Genomic DNA, 15757 nt, shown 5'->3' on the forward strand with positions numbered 1-15757 from the left:
TCTTCCTTGTTTTTCTTGACCTTGGAGTCAAAACCTTTATAAATTCTTTCTCTTGACCATGGTACTATGGTCAAAAGAAACACGGAAAGTCACGAAAATCTGTGTGTGAAATGCTGGGTTGCCTCCACTGGTTCTGTGCCCATGCAGGTATCAACTGCACTACTGTAGTTATTGTTATTTTTGCACTTTTTCATCTTCAAAAAGAAGATGAAAAGTGCATAGATGTTTTACAAAATAGAAAAGCCTGTTTTTTTTTTTATTTATTTTATATTTCCAAATAAAAAAACATAACATACCTGAAATGCCTGAACCAGAATGAAGATGTTGTCCACGCCTACAGCAAGAACCAAAAATGGTATTACTTCAATAATAATTAATGTAGCGGGAACTCCAACATAACAGAATATACCCAGTGAGGAAAATACTGATATCAGAACAATAACAACACCGACTAGTCCCAAGGTTACTTTTGAACCAACCTAAAATAAATAAATGAAATAGAGAATAACCATTAATCAATTAGCTGTCAATTGCATGATACAGTAAAACCTCATAAATCCTTGGGACCCAGCAAATGCCAGATTTTTGAGGATTATGCTCAAACTACATATTTGAGGGTAATTCATTATTTTTATTAGAATATAGTAGCTCTAATTTCTATAATCGCTACAGAATGATCTAAAGATTATGAGTTTGAATGCTGCCTCAGGTACAGGTGTTGCAATTATAAATCTAAACAAGGTTTCAAAATTTTAAATTTTTATAAATAACAAATATGTGGGAATGTAACAAGAATTATTTTTTTTGAATTAAATTTTCCACTATTTTTGAATAAAATTATGTATAAATTGCGATACGATTTCAGCAATTGAATCACCTTCAAAAATAAATACATGCTATTGTAGTATTATACTGTGAACTAGAATTGAATGTCTCACAAAATTTTATACACAGCAACAACAATATATAGTTTAGGAAATATGTAGAACTAAGAGAAATTGATGTTTAGAAATTAATGGAACATAATGCATAAATCTGGCACTTGTAATTTTTTTTTTTTTTTTAGTATAGCTAGCCTATTTCCCATCTGCCTTTGTACAGTTGACTACACATCAAGAAATATTCAAAAAGCGTTGGATTTTTGAGTTTCTATTGTATTATTTTGAAACTATTATTTTTATATTTATTTTCACGTATGGCTAGCCTATTTCCTATCTGCCTTTGTATGGTTGACTACATTTTGGAAATATTCAAGAAGTGTCAGATTTTGAGGTTCTACTACGTTATTTTGAAATGCATGACATATCAAATTAGTGACATCACTAATAGAGCAAAAGAACAGATACTAACAGTATGGTACAAGCCCAAATTGCATTACGAAGTACAATTAAAGTATTTCAGTGTATTTCCCTCAAGTAAATTAATATTTATTTCCTTAAGGGAAGTATAAAACTTAGGATTTCATCATATTATGCAGGAAAAAGTGCTAAGCATGAATGTATTTATGAGGTTCCACTGTGTAATGAAATGTAAATATTTTTGATTCATAATTCATAAAAAAAAAGCAAGTTTATTCATAATCCAGCAAAATATGTTCATACCAAAATACATGGTACTAGTATATGAATGTAATAAAAAGTAAAATAAACTATTAAGAAAGTGATTTTATTTAAGACAAAATATAGAGTTTAAATCAACGAGAATGTGAATAACAACGAATTTAAAAACCTGCATTAGTCTCTCTCTCAAATTGTAGTTTTTTTTTGGAAGGAATCTGAAATTTTCCGTTGAGTAAAAGTCCTACTGTATTGCTATTTCATAATGTCATTCTTTTCTTACAGCATAAAATACTTCATCAGAATTAGCAATTTAATAAAAATATCAAGCATACTTTAGGTTTGCATAATTAAATCTTTTCTAGATCTCTCCCCTTTGAACTACTGTTGTAATTTCTTTCATTACCATTTTATATCAAACCACATTCTTACCCCCCCCCCCCATTAATATCCTTTTTATCAGTTTTGTAATTTCATATACTTCTTTAGTTCTGTCTAAATCAAGAAGATCATTATCAAATATTTACACTGCTGCAAATGGCACTTTTGTATTGACAACTGTCTTTTCTTCTCGTGTCCAGATTACTGTTAAAAAAAAATTTCAATTATTTTGATATAAACAATTATAGATGGGTATGATTCTGTGATTCAGACTGCATCAGGGCTGTGGTATTGGTAGATATTGCCATTAGAGCTTGATAAAACACCAAATGAGGGATACACTTTTGTATCCTTCCAACAATAATAAAATACCTTAATGTTTAATTTCCATTTAATTTTTCCTTTTGAATGGTTCTGCTTTTTTTAAAAAAGGATTGTAAAATTTTACACTATGAATTCCACTTGACTTTTAAAACATAAGAACCGACTACTTTTGGCATTAAATGTGTCTGAGAACTCTCACCAAACTGGTTTTAAATCCTCAAGAAGTCCTAAGGAATTTTCTTGAACAATTATGGGTCTCAAAAGCCAGATTATCCAGAGTCTGGTCTTCAATCCAAACAGTCAATAGTCTAACTTCACTGGCAAGTTCTCTACCTTTTACTGCTCTTCTTTTCAAGCTGCAGAAATTCCTCCCTTAGTACAACCTCTGCATTTTGAAGCATTCTTAACTATGGTTCTTACTGTGCGAAAGAAGGAAAACCACAATACAGTAAGACTCCAGTATCCAGGGGATACATTCCAAGTCCTACCATGGATGGCTGAAACCACGGATATTAAGGGAACACCTGCTGACCCCATATATAACGTGATTTTCTATTATCTTTTCTTGTAATTAAACTTTATTACATACATATAATAAAGTTTAATTGATAAATTAAACACACAGTGTGACATTACCAACATTAAATACGGTAATAACGAAGTACAGCAGACTCTCGATTTACCAGGATTGGATTAACTGAAACACTTCAAAACTCCAAATAAAAAAAATAATAATAAAAAAAAAAAGACACCAAATGTTTAGTTTTGATTTAGTGCGTCGCATCGATTGTTGCATTTCATCACACCACAAAAGGACAAATTTTGTTTCATTATTTATGTCAGGGATGGCAAGATTTTTTTTTTTTTTGGTTTAGAAATCGCAAAAATGATGGGCAAATGCAAGAGTTGTGCTTTCAAATTATTCAAAAGTTTGAAAATGGTGCATCTGTTAAATCTCTAAAGAACCATTATAATGTTGGTGACCAAACCATATGCAACCATATGTAAAAAATAGAGGGAAGCATTGCATTGGACATGCAAGTAGTACATATTAAGTTTTTTTTTTTTTTTTTTTCTGTGGTTAACTGCAGGTAACTGAATCAGCAGATATGGGGGCATAACTGTATCTAGCAATATGAGTTACTCACTCACCATTTAAAACTGTTTAATTATGTCAAACTATGTTTTTAAGGTAACACTTTTGTCCATTTCTTTTTTTCACTGATTCAGAAGTGCCCCTTTCCTCTTTGAAGCCCATTGCCACTTTTTAAATTGCTTACAAAATAGATATAGTACAGTAAATAAATCATGAACACAGCTGAAGAATTATTCTGAAGAAATCAGTCAACAACAACAAAAAAACCTAAACCAAGGTAGAATGAATTATATCCTTAAATTTGCATAATGCAGTTTCACAACAGATATCTTTTCATTTTCATTTCCCTTATCTTTTCACAGAGATAAGGGAAAGAACAAACATCCTATATGAATTACTTTCTGAGTGACAAAATGAAAATATTTATATTTAGAGTACTGTGAATATTTCAATATCTTAATTTACTTCTGTGTAAGTGATCCCAGTAAAGTGAGTTAGTGTCAGCTGTTTGTTAGATGTATAAATTAGAGAATGAATGTTATTATTATTTGGTTTTTAGGAGCATTAGCAACTAAGGCCATATTGCTCCGAGGATATGCAGTGGTCATTCCTCTGACCTTTCCGCATCCTCCATATTTGGTGGTTATGGGCTCGAACCCTGGTCTAATCAAGAAGCGTGCTACGCACTGCCGCTCCTGCCCACCTGGCCACGGAGGCGCCAGAGAGAATGAATGAGTGAGAGAGTTATAACTGGTTATGAGGTATAAGAAAAAAAATGTGAAAACTAGAGCAATACAAATAAAAGGATACTTGTATATTATAATTCCATGTTCCACTCAAGAAGTACCTAAGATATGGAGAGACATAAGATATAGCTTTACTAATACAGGAAGTTCTCGCTTTACAAGTTTTTGCTTTGAGTTTTTTTTTTTTTTTTTTTCCCAGTATTTGTAAAATAATAAGAGGAGTATACCTCAATGTAGTAATGTAGAGCACTACCGTATGATACCCTCCAGAAATTAAAACAAAAAAAAATTGAAAAACTTACATTACAGCAAAAAAATAATTAAAAACCAATTTAACGCAATATGAAAACTGTTTTAATTTGATTTTTAATTGTGTTAATTTGGTTTTTAATTGTGTTAATTTGGTTTTTAATTATTTTTTACTGTAATGTAAGTTTTTTGATTTTTTTGTTTTAATTTCTGGAGGGTATCATAGGGAAGTGTTCTACGTACTATATTGAGGTATACTCCTCTTATTATTTTAAAAATATTGATATCAACGTAGAACGTATTGAGAGTTGCAGCTCTGATTCATACTATCTAATTCTTTTTTTTTTTTTCAAGTATCAACAAAATCGAAAATATGAACATTAATTGCAAAAAGTGAATGTTAAACATTCATAAATACCGCATTTCAAACCACGCGAGTAGCTATACAATATAGCAGTGTTTCTCAAAGGGTGTGCCGCGTCACATTAGTGTGCCGCAAAATTTAGAAATTTCTTCTTCTATGACTACGTAGGTGTGCCGCGAAATTTTTCTTCTTTGGAAAATGTGCCACGAGAGTAAAAAGATTGAGAAACACTGCAATATAGTGTACCCCGCTTTATGATATTAATCCGTTACCATCGTATCGCAAAAATATTGTAATGTGGACCCAATAACACATTTTTTGGTAATTCATTCCATGACCTCAGAAGTTCAAATTTTCACTATATAACTCCCCAAAAGGTAGTTTTTATAGTGTAAATTGTATTAGTTACCAATTCAAATCATTAAACGCACTACACTTTCATTATTATCATATGTTATAAGAACCAATTTTGAATGGCTTTGTGATATTTTTCTAAAGCACATTTCTGGAGGTCACAACCATAAAACAATAAAAACAATTTGCACTTTCCAGGTTATTGGGCTTTTCTGTTACTGCAAACAATTATAAACAGGTAATAAACTCTATGTTAAAATGTTGCAAAACTACTGATAGCTGGAATTGAGTTTTTACATTATTACGGTGAATATTTATGAATCTTCAATGGTATAAAAAACATAAATAAATTTTCAGAACCTTCTCTTAATTCCCTTTTTTTTAAAGCTTCGTAAACTTGTTACTCGGCACAAATTGTGTTAGTTGCAATTTGTTCATTCCGTTAAAAAATGCTTATTCATGCTATTGAAATTTATAAAGAAAAGAGAAGATTATGTTGGAAATTAAGCATTTCTGAAGATGACGACTCCTTGTGCAACAAACAAACGAGTGCCGAGCCAATAATGAGTGATCAGCAAAACTATGGTTGCATTATTCCACTCCTTAGGCATCACACCTTTTCTAATACATTTTGTGATGAATCTTGCCAGTTTTTGTGTCATGTCTCTTCCAATTTTAACAACTCTACAGTAACTTCATCTTACCCCAGGGCTTTCTGACATCAATACACTGTGTACTCTGCCACCTAGTGATTCTTTTATCTACAGGTTCTTATTGCATGAATAATCACTGCTGATAATCAGATCAAGAGTATTATTCTCTCCTTTTGCCTCTCTAATATACTGCTATAGAAAACAGTTAACCAATAAATTTAGAAGAGTCATGCTACGAAAATTTATTTTATTTTTGTTACACAGAGCATTAAAAACTACGATAAATGAATTAGCTTTCGGCTGGGTGGCAGCCTTCATCAGATTAGAATACTTTGAATGGCAGTTGGAATAGAGATGCACTGCTAGGATGGTGCGTGAGGCACGTGGTTAATTGTTTGTTGATGTTTGTGGCTGTGACGTATGGTGGTGACGTGGCCAGCGTTTGTTTATGGACAGAATTACTGCTTCTGTGATGGGGTTAAGTTGACAACCACTGTTCCTGTTCAAAGCGGTATCCGAGCATTTTATACTTAACGATTCCAACCAGGTGCGCCTTAGGTAATGGTGGGCCTTGTCCACAACCACGACATCGCGGTGTGGGTCGATGTCGTGGTGGGTTGTCCAGACATGCTCGGCAATAGCTGAGTGTTCTACATCCGCCAAACGGATCGCCCTTTTATGTTCTGAGAGGCGTTTCTCGAGTCGACGTCCAGTCTCTCCAACGTAGCAGCTCGTGCAGTCACGGCAAGAGATGCGATAGACCAAACCACTCTGTAGAAGGGTGGGGACAGGTGTTTTTATGTTGGAAAGGAGAGAACGCAGTTTCTTGCCTGGGAGTTGGATGCACTTTATCCCATGCGATCTTAGGATTCTACCGATCTGCTGTGACAGGTTGGGGTAGTATGGGATGAATGCCCTCGTGGATGACTCGTCACTGTTGGCATTGCTGTTGGTCGTCACGTTGTCGCGTGCTTGTAGATCACACCTGTTAAGGACGTCGATGGGGTAGCCACACCTTGTAAGGTCTCCTTTGACTCTGGTGATCTCTTTGCGCCTTTCATCTGCAGAGCTGGAGTGTGTCCAGGCGCGAGTTAGCAAGGTTCGGGCGGTTGAGAGGAGGTGGCCCCGTGCGTGTGAATCCAGAGCACGTAGGCCTATTTTATTATGTGAGTCATGCTAGTGTGTGTGACCAACCCACAAGTTCCAGCCAATATTTGGAAAGTCAAAATACATCATTAAAAGACATTGTGATTTACTGGCCCACTTTCTCTGTATAGTTGTTTGCTGTGCTCATCAGTCATTAAGCCTATAACACACTACTGCTCTCATTTTTGTTTTCCCAGTGCTTATGTTACACAACACCTACTCAACATTGCACTGGCCACACTGCCTTAGATTTTATGTGCTTCTTAATGAAGAGCAGAGCCCTCCCCATACTATCTTTTTTGTAGAGCAGAGGTGGGAGGGACCCTCATATCACTTGACAATCAAGACCATGTCCTTTTCGTACAGTATAAATGTATGAGCACAAGTAGCAACCTGCAAAAAAAAAAAAAAAAACAACAACCGTGTGTGCTGTTCTATTCAGGGTATTGAATAGTAGGTTAAGTGGGTAAAAATGGGGAATGAATGAGAATGCCCTATAAGTGTTAACTGTTTTACTCTGAATGTATTACACACAAAAAATTAAATTAGCTATCATCGCAGGTTAAGTTGTATAAACATGAGTGAATGTCTTCACCTGTGTAAACTATACAGTGACCAAATCAATGTTTATGATTAGTAGAAAAAAAAGTAATGTAGTTGTTATGTTTAGGTGGCACCATGTCCTGTATGTATGTGAGTGTGTGGTGGTGGTGGTAGTAGTAGTAAGATGATAAATGTGCGAGATTAAGAGCATTATGTTACGTGCTGTTTTTTCAGTCTGCCTGTAATATATATTATATATTAATAAAAGCAGAAAATGAGCAAAGAAACAAATAAATAAATAAACAAAGACAGAAGTAAAATTGGAAGATACATATTAGGAATTCTCTGTACAAATCACAAATTTGCCCTACCGTGGAATATTGTTCCCACATCTGGGGTGGTGCCCCAAAAATCTCTCTCAGGCATCTAGATTCCATTCAGAAGAGGGAAATTAGATTAATTAATGACATTTCTAACAGAGCCTCTCCACTCTGTCTCATAGACATTCTGTTTCTGCATGCCTTTTCTACAGATACTTCCATGGGCAGTGTTCTTCTGAATTGGCTTCTATTTTATAATTGGCTTCTATAATTGGTTCTCTCTTTCAAAACAGTCCAAAGATGTGCTGCCACCAGCCAACATCCATTTACTGTCAACCTTCAAACTTACAGAACCAACTTTTCATCTTCCTCATTTATTCATTCAACTGCCGTTTTCTGGAACAACCTTCCTTCATACATATTTCCTAAAAATTACAGTCAACAGAAGTTCAAGTCTAATGTCAACAAATATCTTCTTTTGTCTTCTCAAACTCCAATCCATGCATGGTACTAAGTAATACCTCTCTTGTTTGGTGTTTCATTAAAAAAAAAAAGGAATAAGAGTCGAAAAAATTTAGAAAAATAAGTTTTGGCAAATATAGCCAAAATTATAAGCAAATAAAATAAATAATAAATTTAGACTGGCACCGACTTGAGATAACATCGAGGCCAAAAATTGATACAATAAACCAACCACAAAAGAAGAGATAGAAGACAAACAAAACAAAAACACAAGACTGTTGCATTCAATCTCATCAGAGGGCTCCAGACAAGATGTGATTACAGTCCTATTTCTAACGGGTAGTGAGTGCTAGTTGCTTTGATCTGCCCATACTGCTCTCTATAATCTGTTTTTATTTTCTGCTATCAACTTCATTCTTTCTTTCTTTTTGGTGATAGTCTGGTCTAGCAATGAGTGCTTAAGCTTTTCTGTTCTTACTGCTACTGCATTAAGGCCTCCTTGATGCAATTTTATTGCTTCAGAGGGGCTGGCATTTTTTGTTAATGTCTGTCTCCATCTGTTTTGACAATTTGCATTACATTTGAAACACAGTACTGTTCACATCTGTTGTATTCAGGGGAGCTCTAACAAAATTGGATGCAAGTTGTCTGTTCTTGTTTTGTTTGTTTTATATCTATTTTCTTTTGTGGTTGGTTCATTGTGTCATTTTAGTGATATTTCACATTTTTTGGCCTCTGCATTATCTCAAGTTGGCACCAGTCTAAATTTATTTATTGGCTTATAATTTTGGCTACATTTGCCCTATACTTAATATTTTTCTAAATTTCAACACATTCCTACCACATATCTTCCATTTGATTTATGATTTCTTTCTTTATCATATATCAGGCAGCAATCCAAGTTATAAATCCTTTTAGCCAGGTTTCTTAATATTAAGGTATTGTTCATTTTCAATTTATTATTTAATATTATTATTACAGTAAACTAAATTTGACCTGCAATTTAGTAGAATTTTAGACTTACTGTTTTATTTTATTCTAAAATGTTCTATTACATCAGATATTTCTCTATTCATTGTTGGATTTCTAAAATATAGTAGCATTAGCATTAGCAGAGGCATATGATGCAAGAAAGCAAGCTTATTCAGCATCAGCCAAAAAAAAAAAAAAAAAAAAAAAAACAACCATTACTCCCATTTCACCCCTCCATTCGTTCGAAATACCTGTCCAGCTGAGCCTTAAATCTGTTTAGGCTATCAACTTCAACAACAACAAGCGATGGGAGTCTATTCCACAAACCAACTGCCCGCTGGCTAAAGGCAAATTTCCGCACATCTATCCGACATCCGTCCTTCCTCATTTTGAATTTATGCCCTCTCAGGTGATTATTCTGAGCAAGAGGAAGAATCCCATCGGCACTGAGCATGCTCAAGCCATTCAAAGCCTTATACACCTCTATCAGATCACCTCGCCGATGCCTAGTCTCCAGGCTCTGTAATTTGCAAAACTTAAGCCTTTCTTCGTAAGAGCAACCCTTTGTTCCATTCACTAATCTTGTTGCCCTTCTCTGTACCCGTTCCAGCAGCTCTACATCCTTCTTGAAATGAGGCCTCCAGACCTGTATACAGTACTCAAGGTGTGGCCTGACCAATGCCTTATACAAGGGAATAATCACATCCCTGTCCCGGCTAGAAAAATTCCTGTATATCATTGACAAGACACCATGAGCTACTCTTGCAGCTCGTCTGCACTGCTCAGAGAACTTCATATCTGCCTGCACAATTACCCCCAGGTCCTTTTCATTCTCTACCACTGTCAGCGTAGTATTAGTACTTCTGGTATTCCATAAATTTCTTCAATTTTACTTCAAGCATCACTATCTACTGTAATATCAAGATCCCTACTAAAGGGAAGGGCAATTAAGCTCACGGTAAATCCGAAATATCTCTATAATATGCTTTTTCTTATGTTTGCTAATCCTAATTTTTTATACGTCAAAATCTATTAGAGTAATTCAAAGGAAATTCAGATACTATAGCTATCCTAACTCCTCTTCCTTTTTGCCTTAAATTGGCAAAAGCCCTTCCTTTTCACTATATAATTAGTTTTCACTAGTAAATAAATCTATAAGAAAGTTACTGTTGGCACTCACTTTCATTATTTTTCATTATTATTTTTGATTCACTGCTATCTGTTGGGATAGCTGTTATTCTGATAGTTTGCTGCTAAATTTAACATAATTTGCATATACAGGAACTCCCCGACTTACGCAAGGGTTGTCTTCCACGGAACGCTACGTAAGTCGGAATTTCCACCATGATTGTGCAACACTCGCAACTGTGCTCACTGAATTGATTGAATCAAAAAAGAAATATTCGACAAACATGTAAATAGAATTATATTTGTATTTATTCAATTTATCTCATGCACAGGAAAAATTACAAAATCGTGCAATTTAAAAAAAATTTCAAAATTATAAAATTACAAAAAAAAAAAGAGGAGACAGGCATAATGTCAGTAAGTTTTACCTCTCAAGCATCGTTGCCAAAATCAATGTCTTCAGCTGATAAATACACCGCTGTGGAGGTTGAGGGCTGTGGAAATTTAGAAGGGGTTGGCCACTCAACCTTACAAAAGAACATATTAATGGATGACTGGACTGTGGCTTTTTTCTTTTCACCGTAGATTTCTTCGTAGCAAGCAAGCATATCATTCACCCTTCTGTTAGCCATCAAGAATCGTTCGTGGTCAGGATCCATCTTCTCAAACCTCACCATTGCTGATGCAATTTCACGAAATGCTATTACCATCTCTCTGGTGATGAAGCATCTCGGCTACTTATTTCATTCATCTTGAGCTTCATCAGCATTTTCTTTTTTCACTATCGCTGCCTGCAAGTCAATAAGTTCTTTGTTAAATAATTCCTTCTCTTCTTCCTCTATTAACTCCTCCATGGCTTTGGCAACAACCTCCAACTGAAGTAACTCTGCAACCTTTATAATCTTATCTGTAACCTCTTCATATGGTTCATCTTTTTCAAACCCTTTGAAGCCTTTACGTGCCCGGAAGCATATTTTCCTCCATGAACCATTTAAACAACTTTAATAATTTCTGCCCAGGCCTTATTAATGTTTAAGATGGCGTAGTAAATATTGTAAGATTTCCAAAGTCTCTTAACGTAAAATTTTTCTCACCGTCTACTGCAGACAATGCCTGAGCAAATTTGTGTAAATAGTATGCTTTTAAATTCAAAATAACACCCTGATCCATAGGTTGGATGAGTGAAGTAGTGTTTGACGTTAGAAATATGACTCTCCGTTCAAATTGAAATCATCTTGATGCATAGAATGTCCAGGGGCATTATCTAATAGAAGCAAAAATCTTGAAAGGAACGTCGTTGTCTTTACAATATTTTTCAGCCTCTGAAATGAAGCAGCATTTAAACCAACCTCAAAGAGAAATATTTTTATTCATACTCTCTGGTTCAATCGGAAATCCACGGGTAGGGTGGCTTTACTGATGCCCTTAAATGCATGAGGATTTCCAGAATGGTACACAAGCAGTGGTTTTAATCTGTAATCTCCTGCTGCATTAGCCCCAATGCAAGGGCATGGCACTATCTTTTGATGCCTCAAAACCTGGCATTGTATTTTCCTCTTTGGCAATCCGGCATTTTTTTCCAATACAGAGCAGTCTCATCAACGTTAAAAATTTGCTGCATTGAATAGCCGCCTTCATCAATAATTTTTTCTAGCACATCACAAAATTTCTCTGCAGTTGCAGAATCAGCACTGGTGACCTCATCGCATACTTTAACATTGTGGAAACCAGCGTGATGCTTGAACCTATTAAACCACCCGCTGCTTGCCACGAACTTGGCTTGGGGTTTGCCGTACTTATCCTTAGTATCTTTGAAAAATACTTGTTGCTTTTGTTTGAATGGCCATTGGACTCAGCGGCACTCTCTTCTGAATCTGATTTTCCATCCATATTATTAACAGCTGTTCCATCTTTGATTTAGCACCTGAACACTGTTGATCTAAGTGCGTTGATCCTTTGACATGTTCTTTTATACGTGCACTATCCTTTAAAATAGTATTCACTGTTGAAGCGACGAGACCTAATTCTGTGCAACAGATGATAAACTTTGTCCTGCTTCATACTTCTTAATCATTTTCATCTTTAAAATCAATTTTGTTTTGTTTCCTGGCACTACCACCACTTGCACTTTTCGTTGGTCGCTTTCCCTTCATCATTGTAATATGTAAATAGAAATGTAGAGAAGTTTCTGAAAATTTGTTTTTTTATATTATTGAAGATTTCAGTGAAGGGGAACGCATTTCACCATAATAGCATAAAAATCCACACAATTGCAGTTCTTGGGATTATCGCAAATGCAATAACAGAGTTTACTACCCATTTATAATTAGATGCACTAACAGAAAAGCCCAATAAACCATAAAGTGCAAATTGTTTTTATTGTTTTTTGGTCGTGACCTCCAGAAACGTGCTTTAGAAAAATATTACAAAGGGGTTCAAAATTGATTCTTATAACGAAACATATGATGACGATAAAAGGGTAGGGCAATTTCTATTATAAATATGACCTTTTAGAGAGATAAATAGCTTAGTAATATAGCAAAATTTTCAACTTCCAAGGACTTTGAACAAATTACAAAAAGAAAAAAATAAATAAATAAACACTGTTACTGGGTTCAACATTATGATATTTTCACGATACCTCCATTTATTCCTATGAGATTCAAAATACATTTCCATGATTTTTTTTTAAGTTTGCATCGGCTGGCAAAAACTTACATTAAGTCAAATTTCCATAAGTCGGGGAATTCCTGTATAACTTTAGAGCATTTTAATCTATAATTACAGTAATTTGATCCTAGGCATACTGACAAATAGCAAACAGAAACAGATAGCCTTAGCCAATTATTGATAGGATGTATTGAGTGGTACTAGCCCTAGAAAATGTACCATTCAATGTATCCTTTTATCAGTAATTAGCTTCACTATCATTTTATTTTATTATATATTATGTGTTTAAGTATAGGATATAACAATGAAGTTCAAATTAGGTTAATTAAATACTTTGGCCTTATGGTGCTATAGGTATACTTTTATTCTGAATGCCTATATTCTATGTTCTAATTATATTTCATTTGATTCCCATGATTACTATATTGTAATATAAGTTTTACAGACAGATGTAATGTTTAATCAATACCTTGATGGCATTAATCTGACACTTTTTCTAATTCTCTATTTTTCTACATTTTTAACACTAATTTCATATATGTTTATATATATATTGCTTCAGTATTTTATGCAATGTGTTGTTGAATATTGCTTTTACGTTCATGGTCATCTTATTTGGACAAAGTTAATACGTTAATTAAGTCAAAAAGATGGCAAAATTTTCTAAAAAACTAATTGTTCCCAGGAGTTCAATATTCTTTGACTTCAAAATTTGCAACCTCAAACCAGATTCCTTGCTAATTCTTTGAACATAATTTCTTTTCATAATTCATTTTGGGAATTGATCATACTTGCAGTATAGCTGAAACTGTAGTTGTTGTTATTTGGTTTTTAGGAGCATTAGCAACTAAGGCCATATTGCTCCGGGGATATGCGGTGGTCATTCCCTGACCTTTCCGCATCCTCCGTATTTAGTGGCTCATGGGCTCGAACCCGGGTCTAATCAAGAAGCCTGTGCAATGCACTGCCGCTCCTGCCCACCCGGCTACGGAGGTGCCTGAAACTGTAGTATGAAGATGCACTTATACTGAGGTTGCACTGTATTTACCATATCACTGTCGCTTAGCACATCATCAAAATAATAAACTGATATGAAATTAATGCTCTTAAATATATATTAAGTTATAATACTCACCAGGATATGCTTCAAGCTATTTAAGTCTCCAAGTGCTAGGGCTATGTAAGCAAACATTATAACATAGCTAATGGCCACAGTTAAAATATCTGCATCACTTCCTCTTTCAAGTTCATCTTCAATTGAACGCTAAAAAGGCACAGGCAATTGCACATGAAAGAGTTCAATAAAGTACAATTAAGTAATTCTACATTCCAGAGAATTATAAATATTATACTGTAAACCTGAAATTGAGGATGAATAAAATTAAAATTATGTGGTTATAATGGTGTAAAATTTAGGGAGTGATACTAATATGTCTACTAAAACAGGGTAAGTTGTATACTGTATGTGTGGAGATTGAAGGCTTATAGTAACCATATAAATGTGCATGTGAACTAACACAATACAGTATTATTATTATTATTAGTAGTAGTACAGGTACTGGACCATTTATCCGGCATGCTTGGGACCGGAGGTGACCTAGATTTCTGGATTTTCTGGACCGAGGCTTAATATATACTTAAAATATAAAATAAACAATGAAAAGTAAAGAAGAAATGAAATTGTATTTAACATATACAAATTAATACACTTCTAAAGCAGGGTCTGCTTAATCAATATTAATCCACTAATTTTTCATCTGAAGATAATTCAAATTCTGCGGTGACAGGTACAGGAAGAGAAGCAGCACGGGTATTGGAAGTTGAAGGCTGAGGCTCAGGCTGAACTTCACTTGAAAGTTTCTGGTTGATCTTTGGAAATATGTTCTGCAGATTCTGTTGTTTCATACACTTTGGTTTTTCTTTAATGAAAACTTCTTGTATTTTATACATCCACATTATATGCTGCTCACTGATGAAGCTCTTTTGCTGCAATTCCCCGAATTAGTTCCTCAGTCAGGCTGATGCACCTATCTATAGACACTTTCTCTTCTTTCAGTGCACTGTCATCATCATCATCACTCTCATCTGATTTGTTCTTATCAGCATTCATTACCACATCTACAATTTCACTATGAGTGAGTTGGAGCACAACTGCAGCATCACCATCAATGTTTATACACTCTTGTATAGCCCCCCTTCATCAAGTGATTGGCTACTTCACATGACAAACCTTTTGCATATTCCAATAAACTCTTCACTATTTCTTCCTCACCAGACATATGAAAACCACAAAAATCATGTTCATCATCATCACCATCAAGAAATAAGTTAGATGGCCATAGTTTATGACAGCCATTTATCAAAATATCCTTGGGTATATTGTCCCAGGACTTTGCTGCACTCTAAAGTGAGTCGTTAACATTAAATGCTTTCTGAAATTCTTTTTTTGCTGTACCTTTTTTTGCTGTACCTGCAGAAAGTGCCTAGCATTTTCTGCAGAAATACATCCCTGTACCTGCACATGAATGCACAAAGAATGCTTTGGTCTAAAGGCTGAATTAGCAAAGTATGAATGGGATGCAAGTAAACAACACATACATTGTACTTGACCATACATCTTATTTGGACAAAGTTAATAAGTTAATTAAGTCAAAAAGATGGCAAAATTTTCTAAAAAACTTATTGTTCCCAGGAGTTCAATATTCTTTGACTTCAAAATTTGCAACCTCAAACCAGATTCCTTGCTAGTTCTTTGAACATAATTTCTTTTCGTAATTCATTTTGGGTGTGCAG

At 34.6% G+C, this 15757-nt stretch overlaps 1 protein-coding gene across 3 annotated transcripts in view; it reads right to left on the minus strand.

Annotated features, from left to right (window-relative positions):
• The window catches only part of LOC150084420 (NPC intracellular cholesterol transporter 1-like), a 466919-nt gene that overhangs the window by 249876 nt on the left and 201286 nt on the right, over positions 1 to 15757 (minus strand). For all 3 annotated transcript variants that reach the window (XM_090376058.1, XM_090376057.1, XM_090376056.1), the window contains 2 exons: positions 14100 to 14228; positions 297 to 479 (listed from right to left, as the gene is read on the minus strand). In XM_090376058.1, the coding sequence (XP_090232184.1) occupies positions 297 to 479; positions 14100 to 14228 (312 nt within the window). The remainder of the gene's footprint in view (positions 1 to 296; positions 480 to 14099; positions 14229 to 15757) is intronic.

This window comes from Mastigoproctus giganteus, chromosome 6 (genome assembly GCF_048544385.1).
Source record: "Mastigoproctus giganteus isolate SK-2022 chromosome 6, ASM4854438v1, whole genome shotgun sequence".
NCBI classification, from domain to species: Eukaryota; Metazoa; Arthropoda; class Arachnida; order Uropygi; family Thelyphonidae; genus Mastigoproctus; species Mastigoproctus giganteus.